A 14,005-nucleotide genomic window follows, 5' to 3' on the forward strand; every position below is an offset into this window, starting at 1 on the left:
CTTTTTGGGGGGGGGGCACATTTCATTTCTTCCTAATTGCTGAGTGTCAGAAGTGAACTCTTATTCATATATCTGGGGTTCTGTAAGTGATTTTGGAGGAGGAAAAGATATTATGGATTAATTCTGGATGCAGAAGACATTTTGCTTATAACGGGTGTCAAACTCGATTTCATTGAGAATCGCATCAGAATTGACCTTGGGGGGCCAGGGTGGGTGTGGCCAGGGTGGGCGTGGCCAGCTCGACGTCACTCGTGTTGGGGTGCCTATGGCGGCCCAAGCACTCTGCCAATGGGAATGGGCTCGTGAGCTCTGTTTTTGGTTGCGACGGTCTCCTGCAACCCGCTGCCAGCGAAAATGGAGCTTGGGAGCTCAGTTTTCACTAGCAGAAGCACCACGGGCCAGTCCTTTGCTGTTTCCAGGGCAGCCCTGTGGGCCAGATCTAAGCACCCTGTAGGCGTTTGACACCCCTGGCTTACAGGAATGATAGTTGTACAGATAGCAGGGGTGAAATCCAGCAGGTTCTGACAGGTTCTGGAGAATCGGTAGCAGAAATTTTGAGTAGTTTGGAGAACTGGGAAATACCACCTCTGCCTGGCCCCAGAGTGGGGTGGGAATGGAGATTTTGCAGTATCCTTCCCCTGCCATGCCCACCAAGCCACACAATGTCCACCAAGCCACGCCCACAGAACCGGTAGTAAAAAAAAAATGGATTTCACCACTGTGGCAAACCACTTTTGTCTTGTGAGAAAACAATTTAGGCAAGCCTATGATGTCAGACAGGTAGTCCTCGACTTACAACACTTCATTTATTTATCTTTTTATTATTTTTTTATTATTCATATTTCTATGCTGCCCACTCTCCGAGGACTCTGGGCGGTTTACACCAAAGACAATATACTAAATAGCATATGGCCCCCAACAATCTGGGTCCTCATTTTACCCACCTTGGAAGGATGGAAGGCTGAGTCAACCTTGAGCCGGTGAGATTTGATCCGCTGATCTGCTGAACTAGCAGTTAGCTGAAGTAGCTGCAGTACTGCACCCGAACCACTGCACCACCTCGGCTCTAGTGACTGAAGTTACAACGGCACTGAAAAATGTGACTGATGGCCCCTTTTCATGCTTATAACCATTGCAGCATCCCCTATGGCAATGTTTCTCAACCTTGGTAGCTTGAAGATGGGTGGACTTCAACTCCCGGGAGTTGAAGTCCACCCATCTTCAAGCTTCCAAGGTTGAGAAACACTGCCCTATGGTCATGTGATCAAAATTCAGAGGCTTGGCTACTGACTCATATTTATGATGGTTGCAGAATCCTGGAGTCATGTGATTAGCAACCTTCTGACAAAGTCAATGGGGAAACCAGATTCATTTTAACAACCACGTTGTTTCAACAACTGCGGCGATTCACTTGACACCTGTGGCAAGAAGGGTTGTAAAATGGGGCAAAACTCACTCAACAATTTCTCACTTAGCAATGGAAATTTTGGGCTCCATTATGGTCGTAAGCCTATCTATACCTAACTCTATTGTGTGGCTCGGATTACAGTTGTGACAGTGTCAAATGGCCTTGTTGTGACATTTGATGGCATTAGACGTTCCTCCATAGTTGGGGACTGTGACTTCTACGAGCAGCATTGGCTCTCGCTATCTTGAGATCAGCGTTCCCGCTTATTATAGAATTTGTACACTGGGTTATTTTCTTGTCTCCAGCTAACATGCTAATGAAATCTCAGGGACGAAACCTTTGACAAGTGCATGGCACATTTGAAAGCATGCATCTGTCTTGAAAATGAAAGCCCCATATTAACCATTTTATCAGATTTCCTCTGTGCCACAGAACAGTCTGGGGCAGCAGCTCATTTTTCAAATAGCATTAGTTTTGCTCTGAAATGACTTCCGACTATCTTCAGCAGCAATTTTGAAGGGAAAAAAAGCATCACTAAATAGACTCAAGCATGAAGTGCCATTTTAGCTCCAAATGCTGTCATGAAGCTGCAGTCCCCAATAGGACATATTGCATATTTGAGGGGCTGCCACAAAGAAGAGTGGAGAGGGGGTGTTCAACTTATTTTCCAAAGCACCAGAAGGCAAAACAAGAAACAATGGATGGAAACTAACCAAGGGGAGAAGCAACCTAGAACTAAGGAGAAACTTCCTAACAGTGAGAACAGTTAACCGGTGGAATGCCTTGCCTTCAGAAGTTGTGCGTGCTCCATCACGAGCTTTTTCAAGAAGAGTCTGGACAGCTACTTTTCTGGAATGGTATAGGGTCTCCTGCTTGAGCAGAGGGTTGGACTAGAAGACCTCCAAGGTCCCTTCCGTTATTCTGTTATCTTGAGGCTTACTGAAATGTCCTTGTGCTTGGATCCTGGATGGTTTTTATTCCCAGATAAATATTCCTGGAGATGAAAGTGTAACTCTGCGGCTCTATGAATCAAAAAATGAACCTTCCTATATTCACTGCTTTTCCTAGATAAGGTTGTCCACAATTACAACCATAATTATCTGTTTATAATTATCAGAGACATTTTAATCTCCCAGTGTTTGGGGATTTAGATCTTTAATTTAGCATAGATTAAATGTGGTCAAAGATTTAAGTAAGAATGGAGAGAATTTAAGTTGTATTAATCCCTTATACCTGGAGGCCAGTAGTTTGCCAGTGTCAACTCATTAAAATATGTGGTTAATTAAACAGTTTCATCTTAACAGATCATGACACATGATTCATCTTGTCTGGGCTTGGAAGCTAAGCAGAGTCAGGCCAGGTTAATACTTGAATGGGAGACCTCCAGGGTTGTTGGTTAGAGGTGAATTTGGGGGAAAAGTGTCCTGGAAAAAGGTAATGGCAAACCAGGAGTGAAATCCAGCAGGTTCTGACAGATTCTGGAGAACCGGTAGTGGAAATTTTGAGTAGTTCGGAGAACCGCAAATACCACCTCTGGCTGGTCCCAGAGTGGGTTGGGAATGGAGATTTTGCAGTATCCTTCCCCTGGAGTGGGGTGGGAATGGAGATTTTGCAGTATCCTTCCCCTGCCACGCCCACCAAGCCACGCCCACAGAACCGGTAGTAAAAAAAAATGGATTTCACCACTGTAGCAAACCACTTTTGTCTTGTGAGAAAACAATTTAGGCAAGCTTATGATGTCATCAGGAGACAAACTTGAGTCTGAGATTTCCTTTTTTTAAAAAAAAAAATCCACTTTATTAATAAAATTACAGATTAACAAACTGCATCTAAGAATAATGCGCCACGAAGCAGCTCTTGGTCTTTATCCTTTTAAGATTGCACATCACTTTTGCAGATATTTTCTTGCTAGTTGCCTCTGAAAGGCATTGCAGATAATCTAGTAGGAATTTCTGGAAAGAAAACGTATTTTCAAAGGTGAAGGGACTTCTCCAATTCTTCCTTGGTGGAATATGGAATTCTGGCATTTGTTCAGTGTCACAGCGATGCTGTGTGTGTGTTTGCATCCACACACCTTCTGTCACGTAGAATTATTTGTCAAGCGCCAGGAAAATTAAGAGATCCAGACAGTTCAAATAGGTACAAAGATTGATTGCAAGCTTAAGCTGTCTACAAGAATCTGAACTATCAACAGCCGAGGAAAATTAGCGAGAGATAAGAATGGAAAGTATTCAAGGTGGGCTGGATTTAGATATTTTGTGAGTGCAAGGGGACTCATGACTGATGATGCATTTGACCCTGCCCTTGGGCTCAGACTGGCCATCTCCTACATCAGTGATTTTCAACCTGTGATCCGTGGATTCCTGGGGGGGGGGGCTGCGATGTCACAGAGGGTCCGCAAAAACTTGAAGCAATTTTATGATATAAATCTTGAATTAAGTCTTGTGGTCCATGGCCACAAAAGGTTTTTAAAGGGGGTCCATGGTGAAGAAAAGGTTGAGAGCCACTGGTGTACATCAGTAGTGGGTTTCAATTTCAGTCGCTACTGGTTCGCTCATGGGTGCATGTGCAGAGACATCTGGGCGGAGCCTCCCGCCGCTGCTACCGGTTCACCCAATCTAGGGTGAACCAGGGGTGAAATGTAAAATTTGTTACTATCGGTTCTGTGGGCGTGGCTTGGTGGGGGGATAATGTGACTGGGTGACTTTTTTTTTTTTTTTAACTTTTCAAAGCATTTTTTCTAATGCTTTGAAAAGCCTCTGCCGATCAGGCAACTCAGCTGGGATCGTCAGAGACTTTTCAAAGCATTTTTTTTTATCACCTCTTCGGCCAAGAGGTTGCAGAAAAAAATGCTTTGAAAAGCTTCTGATGATCCCAGCTGAGCCGCGAGATCATCAGAGGCTTTTTTTTTTTACTTTTAAAAGCATTTTTTCATCAGAAGAGGTTGTAGAAAAAATGCTTTTAAAAGTAAAAAAAAAAAAGCCTCTGATGATTGTGCGGCTCAGCTGGGCATGGTGGGGTGGGGAGCTGCAGGGATTTTTGCTACCGGTTCTCCGAACCACCCGCCACCATCGCTACCGGATTGGGTGATCCGGTCCGAACCGGGAGCATTTCACCCCTGGGTGAACCGGTAGCAACCCACCACTGGTCTACATTTCATCCCCACTGCTGGCGCCATACTTCTATTCAGTCTCAAGGAAGGATGTCAGGAGAGAAGCGGTATATAAGTCTAAGTCCTATTGCTATTGTTATCTTCAAACTGCCCTGGTTGAGAAACATTGTGATAAAGGGTGGAATTGGGCGAACCAATCAGACAATCTTCCTCTCGGGCTACAGAATGTTCTGAATTTTCAGAGGCTTAGGAGCCATAGAGGCAAGAACCAGGAAGGTGCAATCTCTTGCACCATTAACTTGGCCTTGGGTACAAAGGTTGTATGTTTTCTTTTTCCAAAGAAAACAGGATTTTTATTGCTTCCGAGATGTATGCAAACATCTTTCTTGCAATAGTATTTTGTAGATCAGCTCCTTCTGGAGAGGGAAGGAGTGAGGATTTCCAGACAGAAATCTGGAAAAAAAGAAATAATGGATTGTTGCAGAGGTGGGTTTCAGCAGGTTCTGACCAGTTCTGGAGAACCGGTAGCAGAAATTTTGAGTAGTTCGGAGAACCGGTAGTAAAAATTCTGACTGGCCCCGCCCCCATCTACTCTCTGCCTCCCAAGTCCTAGCTGATTGGGAGGAAATGGGGATTTTGCAGTATCCTTCCCCTGGAGTGGGGAGGGAATGGAGATTTTACAGTATCCTTCCCCTGGAGTGGGGTGGGAATGGAGATTTTATAGTATCCTTCTCCTGCCATGCCTGCCAAGCCACACCCACCAAGCCAAACTCACAGAACCGGTAGTAAAAATTTTTTGAAACCCACCACTGGATTGTTGGTAATTTGCGGAACTTTCTCTCTCTGTGTGCATGTGTGATTGTGTGTTTGTGTGTGTGTGTGTTGTTCCTAGTAATCCAGCCCTGAGGATTCCGTCAGGGTTTTTTAAGGGTTACATCCACACCTAGAAATGCACCGGGTGAAATAACTCAGCACTATACAGGTTTGTTTGTTTGTTTTGTAAGCATACAAAACTCCAAATTATATTAATATGAGTTGGTAAAATGTTCATGTTGTTGCAGTTTCCCACACTATTCTTAAACGTCTTGCAAAGTGTAGTATAATTTATTTATTTATTCATTTATTGGTTCGATTTATATGCCGCCCTTTTCCGGAGACTCAGGGCAGCTTACAATGCGTTAAGCAATAGCCTTCATACTTTTGTATATACCTGCTTAGTAGAGCTTTCGGGGCCCCCGCAAGTGGTGTTCTTTTTTATACAAAGTCAGCTGATTGCCCCCACAATCCGGGTCCTCATTTTACCTACCTCGAAAGGATGGAAGGCTGAGTCAACCTTGAGCCTGGTGAGATTTGAACTTGCAGTAATTGCAGGCAGCTGGTGCTATTTAACAGCACTTTAGTCTGCTGTGCCACCAAATGCTTCGCATTTCCTTTTCTGCTCAAATGGCTTAATTTTGACTTATAAGTGTAACACTTTGGGAGGTTCTGTGGACGTTAAGGGTGTGTTGTCTTTAAAGTGTGAAAGATAGTTGGGGAAGGGTGTTGAGAAGATAAAAGATCTCTGACTGTTAAATGAAATGCGATGAACAAATATGAATGCTATGGTTCCAGATGATACAGTAATTGTGGCTCTGCCCAATCTCTTCTCTGATAAAGGGGTGATAGCAGGGGTGGGCTTCAAAAATTTTAGCAAGGGATTCTCTGGGTGGGCTGGGTTGCTGAGTGGGCGTGGCCATAGTGGGCGTGGCCTAGTCTGCCTCCTGCACCATAGCATGGGGGGAGGGCCTTTTTTGCCCTCCCCGGGCTCCAGAGGCTTTCCTCAAGCCTCTGGGAGGAAGAAAACGGCCGCCCCAGGCTCTGGAGGCCCTCTGGAGGCCAGAAACAGGCCCATTTTCGACCTTCCCAAACTTCCAGTAGGCCCATTTTTTGCCCTCCCCGAGCCTCTGCGCGCGCCCTGCAGTTACCTGCATCCAAAACGGGCTGCGTGGGGACTCCTGGTAGGGGCGGGGCGGGGCGTGGTGGGTGGGGCCAGCCAGAAGTGGGATTTGGGGGTTCTCCGAACTGTACAGAATCTTAGCTAGAGGTTGTCCTGAACCCCTGCGAACCCCCAGCAGCCCACCCCTGGGTGGTAGCCTCTACTGAAGGATACAGATAATGAATTAATTCACAGAATCAGTTAGAAAGTGACTTCTCCAGGATCCTAAAATTACTGGGGGTTTTTGGGAAAAAGATTTTGGAACTCTACCTTCATTTCAAAGAGAGGAATTATCTCTTCCATTTTAAGTCCATAAGAGACCGAAGGCTTTGCAAACGGGAAAAGACAACATGAATCTTGACGTATTGATCTCACTTGGCTAAAAAGGTTTGGGAAATTCAGTGTGGTTTTGTATTGTGTAGAAAATCCCTTGCTTTTGGCAAGAGTGGGCATGGCTGGGATCTTTGGGGAATATATATTTTTACTGGCTGTGTTAATAGCTTTGAATATACCTCTCATAATTCCCAATCAGGATCCATATTGATTGAGAGTTCATTTACCGTATTTTTTGGAGTATAAGATGCTCCGGAGTATAAGATGCACATTAGTTTTTGGGGAGTAAAACAAGGGAAAAAAATTCTGCCTCTGCCTACCAGCATCCATCGGTATTCATCTGGCTAGCGTCCTTGCAGCAAACAGCCTGATCAGCTTCAGCACGTTATCGCAGCCTGATTCAGCACGGGCAGCTGATTGGCGGTTGGATCGGCCTCCTGGAATATTGCCAATCAGCTGTTCCAGTCTGCGGGGATCGCCACAGCCCATTGCTGCCTCCATGCATCGTGTTTTTGGCCTCCACATGCTCCATTTTCCGCACAGAGGCTGAAAATGCGACACGTGGAGGAGGCGATCGGTGGCAATGTGCTGTGGCAATCCCCGCAGCCTGGAACTGGTCTAAAATGGAGCGTGTGGAGGCTGAAAACGCGATGCACGGAGGCTGAAAATGGCTGGCAGGTGGGGGCCTGCGGGTGGACGGGGCTTTGGCAACATTCGCTGTATAAGTCGCACAGACATTTCCACCCACTTTTGGGGGCAGGGAAGTACGTCTTATACTCCAAAAAGTATGGAGTATATTTCTCTATAGAGCCATTGTCAGAGTAGGGAAATTTTGGCAAAGTGGACCTCCGATATTATAATGCAAAGGATGTAGGAAAAGAGCAGGCAGAGTCTGGAGATGGAGTCAAACAAGTAATCAGTCTAGAGTCCTTACGTTTCTACAAATGTCTAAGTCCAACCCCTCAATAAACCAATTCTATTGAGACTCATCTATCACCAATTTAGAGGTGACTCTTGACTACATTGCTTTGTATAGGCACGAGCAATAAACCATCTTATTTGGAACTTACTGTGTGATCCCAATTCTTCCTGACTGACAAAAGGCCCCAATTTCCCGCTAAAATAAAGCTTCCGAGCACCCCAGGGCCATTTCATGAGAAGTGATGGTATCACCGGAAGCATGAGGCCAAAGCTTTGTGGTGTGAGGTGGGGAAGCTTCCCCTTATTTTTTAACGTTTTACAACATTTAAAAAAAAAAAACTTTTCTTTTTCATGTTTTGGTGAAGATAGGAGAACAACAGATAAAAGTCACTGTGCTGGAGAAGTTAGAAGGAGATTAATTCTAGGCTGGAGGGGAAACACAGAATGAGCCAAGATCATGAAGAATAAGGACACTTCAATGAGAAAAAGATAATTTTCAGTGGCATTGTAAAGCCGAGTACCAAGGAAAATGAAGAGATGTAGAGATACCCTCAAATGAATGCAGATCTGATTTCTGAAAGTACCATGGATTGATTGGCCCTTGAACTGATGAAGCGTATAAACTTTGAGTATCATGCAAATGGATAGAAGACTAAGAAGGATTATGTCTGGCAAGGAAAGGGAGGAAGACAAGTAAGATGAATAGGTGGAATCAAAGAGTGTCCTCAAGAGTTATAGGCTGTTGTCCAAGGGAGATCAAAATAGTGTCTCTACAACGGGGGTGTCAAACTTGATTTCATTGAGGGCCACATTGGGGTTGTGTTTGACCTCAGGGGGCCAGGGTGGGTATGGCCAGCTCAATGTCACTCCTGTCAGAGGTGCCCGAGCGCCCTGTCAGCTAAAACAAGCTCCCAAACTCCGTTTTTGGCTTCCTCAGCCTCCTGCAACCCTCTGCCAGTGAAAACGGAGCTCCGCTTTCAATGGCAGAGGGTTGCAGGAGGCCGTTTTTTCTGGCAGAAGTACCACGGGCCGGTCCTTCGCTGTTTCCAGGGTGGCCCCAAGGGCCAGATCTAAGTACCCCGTGGGCTGGATCCGCCCCCCCCCCGAACCCAGGCCTTGAGTTTGACACCCCTGCTCTACAGTGACCAAAAGTCAAAGATGCTTGATGATCGCAGGTTTTTTTTTTTTAATAGTGATGATGCGTTGGCTCAGCGGCTAAGACGCTGAGCTTGTCAATCGAAAGGTCGGCAGTTCAGCGGTTCGAATCCCTAGTGCTGCGTAACGGGGTGAGCTCCCATTACTTGTCTCAGCTTCTGCCAACCTAGCAGTTCGAAAGTACGTAAAAAATGCAAGTAGAAAAATAGGGACCACCTTTGGTGGGAAGGTAACAGCGTTCCGTGTGCCTTTGGTGTTTAGTCATGCTGGCCACATGACCACGGAGACGTCTTCAGACAGCGCTGGCTCTTTGGCTTTGAAACGGAGATGAGCACTGCCCCCTAGAGTTGGGAACGACTAGCACATATGTGCGAGGGGAACCTTTACCTTTAATTAACAACAGAAATGTACAGGTAGTCCTCAAGTTATGACCACAATCAGGCCCAAAATTTATGTTGCTAAGTGAAACATTCGTTAAGTGAGTTTGTCCCATTGAATGACTTTTCTTGCCACATTTCTTAAGTGAATCACTGCAGTTGTTAAATTAATAACGTGGTTGTTCAGTGAATCTCGTTTCCCCATTGACTTTGCTTGTCAGAAGGTCGCAAAAGGGGATCATATGACCCATGGGGATAGGGCCACCGTCATAAATAGGAACCAGTTGTCAAGCAGCCAAATGTAAATCACGTGACCTTGGGGGATGCTGCAAAGGTCGTAGGTGTGAAAAATGGTCCCAAGTCACTTTTTTCAGTGCCGTTGTAACTTCAAACGGTCACTAAATGGACTGTTAAGTCAAGGACTATCTGTATACACATGTGCAACATGGTTAACCAAACAATGCACTTTCAATTTGAATAATGAAGAGAACAGGGTGTGTCAAATTAGGTTACAAACAGAATGATTCCAAACTTTGAACAATATTGTTTGAAACTGCCTTTCCTTCCTCTTTCTCTCTCTCTCTCTCCCCTTCCCCTATTCCTCAAAATATCTAATTCAAATGTTGTCAGTCAAAGTGTATATCAACAGCCCATTACTACCAACCGGCTGCTGAAATTTCCCTTCCAAGGTTCCATAACACAACGTTTAGCTAAGGTGCCTGAAAGCAAAATAACCCCCCCCCCAAAAAAAAACCAACACCAAACCCTCGCAAGCCACAGTTCTTGATCCCTCGATACTACGGCAGGCTGTAACTTTAACTTCAAAAAGTGGGGCAAGGGAATATTATTGCTGACCTGGGGTGTGTATGTGGGGAGTGCCCCATTTCATCGAACGAGATCTTGAAACAAGGATGAAATCCAAATTCTTTCCCTACTGGTTCTGTGGGGATGGCTTGGTGGGCGTGGCAGGGGAAGGAGATTGCAAAATCTCCATTCCTACCCCACTCCAGGGGAAGGATACTGCAAAATCCCCATTCCCTCCCCACTCCTGGGGGAAGGCTATTGCAAAATCCCCATTCCCACCCCACTCCAGGGGAAGGATACTACAAAATCCTCATTCCCTCCCCACTCCTGGGGGAAGGATATTGCAAAATCTCCATTCCCACCCCACTCTGGGGCCAACCAGAGGTGGCATTTGCCAGTTCTCTGAACTACTCAAAATTTCCGCTACCTGTTCTCCCGAACCTGTTAGAACCTGCTGGATTTCAGCTCTGGCTTGAAAGTCACCTTGAAGACTTACCCTTCAGGGCAGCGTCTCTCAATCTTGGTGGACTCGACTTCAACACCCAGAATTCCCCAAACCAGGTGGACTTCTTTCCTTGAACTGCCTGGGAGTTGAACTCCACCCATCTTTCAAATGGCCCAAAGTTGAGAAAGGCGGCTTTAGGACAAGGGTCTCCAACCTTGGTAACTTTAAGACTTGTGGACCTCAACTCCCAAAATTCCCCAAACCAGGCGGACTTCTTTGCTTGAGCTCCCTGGGAGTTGAAGTCCACCCATGTTGCCCCCCCCAAATGGCCCAAAATTGAGAAAGGTGGCTTTAGGGCAAGGGTCTCCAACCCAAGACTTGTGGACTTCAACACCCAGAATTCCCCAAAGCAGGTGGACTTCTTTGCTTGAGCTCCCTGGGAGTTGAAGTCCACCCATCTTTCAAATGGCCCAAAGTTGAGAAAGGCGGCTTTAGGACAAGGGTCTCCAACCTTGGTAACTTTAAGACTTGTGGACTTCAACTCCCAGAGTTCCTCAGCCAGCAAAGCTGGCTGAGGAACTCTGGGAGTTGAAGTCCACAAGTCTTAAAGTTACCAAGGTTGGAGATCCTTGCTTTTAGGGCGTGAAGAGCATCGTAAAAAGCAGCTTGGGCGGGTAGCTCTCCCCTCTCTTCAAACCCCGAGGCTGATCCTCGGGAGGCCGCTCCCAAAGGTCCCCCTCCCTCCTTTTAAACCCACCCCACCGCGGAGCTCAACCCATCCCAGCTCGCACGTGGTCTCAAACACCGCCCAGCTCCGTCCTTGCCTGGGCTTTTTTTTTTTTCTTTTTCCACCACTTGATCCTCGACTCCTATATTTAGCTCGTCCCAGGGTGCTATTTCGACTTTGCAACGGCCGTCGTTTATAAGTCCCTGGCTCGCCACTCCCCCCTCCTTTTTTTTTCTTCCCTCCTCCTGCTTTCTCTTCCCCTTGGTCCAACTTGTTAAGTTAGTTTAGTTAGTGCAACAAACAAAGACCCAACAACTTTTCCTTTCTTTCTTCTCCCCCCCCTTTCCCTCCTTTTTTAAGTGCCACAAGCACTTTCCCTTTCCTCCTTAAAATAAACCAACCGAACCCTGCTGAAGAAGGAAGTGTTATGAAAACATCCCCCCCTCCCCAGCTGTAGTTTTCATCCATACGTATATCATAAACAAAACACGTATCTCTCTCTGGACCTTGGGCGGAGGGGGCAAAGAACCAGAGGGCGTGTGGACGGACCGCCCGTTTTAGACCGGCCGAAGGAGCCATGGGGCGAGCGGAGGAGCTGATCCGGACGGCCAAAAAGTTGGATAAGATGGTGTCTAGGAAGAACACGGTAAGGTGTGTGTATGTATGTATGTGTGTGTGTGTGTGGGTGTGGGTGTGTGGGTGGGGGGAACAACAACCCCGACAAACTTCGTCTTGTGTGGGTGTGTTTGTTGCGCTGTCTTTGGCTCCTTCCTTCGCTCTTGGCTTTTAACACACAAAAGCTCCTCTTTTGCAGGCTTGGAGGAAGTTTGTGCAATGGGTGGTTTTGCAGTTGCTTTCGGTCCCCCTTCGGAGGAGGAGGAGGGGGGGTTTTGCAAATCGGTCTTCGTTGCAAAGGCGAAGGAGAGAGGCGTGCGCCTTAGAAAACGCACGGGGGAGGAGGAGGAAGAAGAGGAGAAGGAGGGGGGAAAAGGGAAGCGGGGTTACACATTCGTGTAACCTTGGCTGAGTTGGACCCGTTCGCTCTGCGATCTCCCCTCTACTTACTTTTCAATTCCGGCTTTTTCTGGTCTCCATTCCCCCCCTTCCTCCTCCCCCCGGGTGTAACCAAGTAGAACTCACATCTGAGTTTGTAGTTAACTTTCAAGACCAACCAAGAGATGGCGGAAGGGAAGGCTTTTTTTTGGGGGGGGGGAAACAGGTGCTTGGCAAAGGCTAGAGCTCTTAAATTTGATCTTGGGGCAGGGCTCCTAAGGCAGGGATAGTCTGGGAGAAGTAGAGGAGGAGTAGGAGGAGGGAAAGGGAAGGAGGCTCTGTGCACTATCTGCTTTCAATAAGGTGGAGTGGCCCACCCCATCCCTATTTTTTTAAAAAAAACTGAACATGACACCACCCAGCTTAAAATTTTGGAAGACACCTGGCCAATGGGACCCTTGTGTGAAGCAGGAGAAGGCCTTCTCCTGTGAGTGTAACAAAATAATAGAGTCGGAAGGGGACCTTGGAGATCTTCTAGTCCAGCCCCCTGCTCAAGCAGGAAAGCCGATACAATTTCAGACAAATTGGCTGTCCAGCCTCTTCTTAAAAACCTGCAGTGTTGGAGCACCCAGGACTTCTGGAGGCACGTGGATACTTACTAGCAATTATGACATTAACCTAGATTATTTGTTGGTCACATTTAAGGTCTCCGCTAAAGGCCCTTGGAGGTTCAGAAGGGAACAAGAGGTTAGAGTTGTATAATTAAGCTACAAAATCTATTTTGATTTTGAGCCAGCAGGTGGGAGGAGGTAGTCCTGCTTTTCTTCCAATAGTACATGTTTCAGCTTCATCAAATGTTTATTTGCCAAACCTTGGCTATAATGTAGACTTTTCCACTGGCATTGGATTCAACTTGGTTCAACAAATCCATTCCAGGGCCTACTCTTCTTACAACTGCCCAACCTCTATTCATAAGTCGGTCTGGTTACTTTGTTGCTGATATTGATATTTTTAAATTTGTTTTATATCTTGCCTTTATTATTTTTACAAATAACTCAAGGCGGTGAAGATATCCACAGCACACCTTCCTCTTCCTATTTTCCCCACAACAACCCTGTGAGGTGAATTGAACTGAGAGAGAGTGACTGGTCCAAAGTCATCCAGTCTGGCTTTCGTGACTAAGGTGGGACTTGAACTCATGGTCTCATGCTTTCTAGCCTGGTGCCCTAACCTCTTGACCCATGATGACGAACCTATGGCATGCGTTCCAGAGGTAGCACACAGAGCCCTCTCTGTGGGCACGCATGCCTTCGCCAGTTGCTCTTGTGGTTTCCGGCCCGCCAGCGGATCTTTGCACGTGCCGGATAGTGGTGGGTTTCACTTACCTTTGCTACCGGTTCACTTGTGTGAAGCTTCGGCACATGCGCAGAGCGTATTTGATGACATACGGGTGGGTGGGTGGAGCCTCCCGCCACCACTACTACCAGTTCTCCCGAACCGGGGCGAACCAGTAGCAACCCACCACTGGTGCCAGAACCCTGGAAATCCAAAGATGTGTGCACCGGCCAGCTGATCTTCGGGTTTCCAGGGCTGCGGCATGCACACGCGTTCCGGCTTGGGCACTTGGTGCCAAAAAGGTTCGCCAACACTGATTTAGACCAAAGTGACTCGCTCTTCTATAACTGGACAACCTCTATTCATAGTGAATGTGGTTCCTTCGCTGCTGACAGTAATATTGCTGTTGTACTGCCTAAC

The 14,005-nt window shown here is 46.6% G+C and overlaps 1 protein-coding gene across 2 annotated transcripts in view; it reads left to right on the plus strand.

The window, feature by feature from the left end:
- The first annotated feature begins 11,490 nt into the window (after positions 1-11,490).
- The window catches only part of TCEA3 (transcription elongation factor A3), a 35,157-nt gene continuing 32,642 nt past the window's right edge, over positions 11,491-14,005 (plus strand). The window contains exon 1 of one of the 2 annotated variants that reach the window (XM_070949244.1): positions 11,491-11,903. In XM_070949244.1, coding sequence (XP_070805345.1) covers positions 11,835-11,903 — 69 coding nt within the window. In that variant the 5' untranslated portion in view covers positions 11,491-11,834. The remainder of the gene's footprint in view (positions 11,904-14,005) is intronic. The other variant, XM_070949245.1, reaches the window with a different exon arrangement.

The sequence above is a fragment of the Pituophis catenifer genome, unplaced genomic scaffold, assembly GCF_029215685.1.
Source record: "Pituophis catenifer annectens isolate HBS135680 unplaced genomic scaffold, rPitCat1.0.hap2 SCAF_9, whole genome shotgun sequence".
Classification (NCBI taxonomy): domain Eukaryota; kingdom Metazoa; phylum Chordata; class Lepidosauria; order Squamata; family Colubridae; genus Pituophis; species Pituophis catenifer.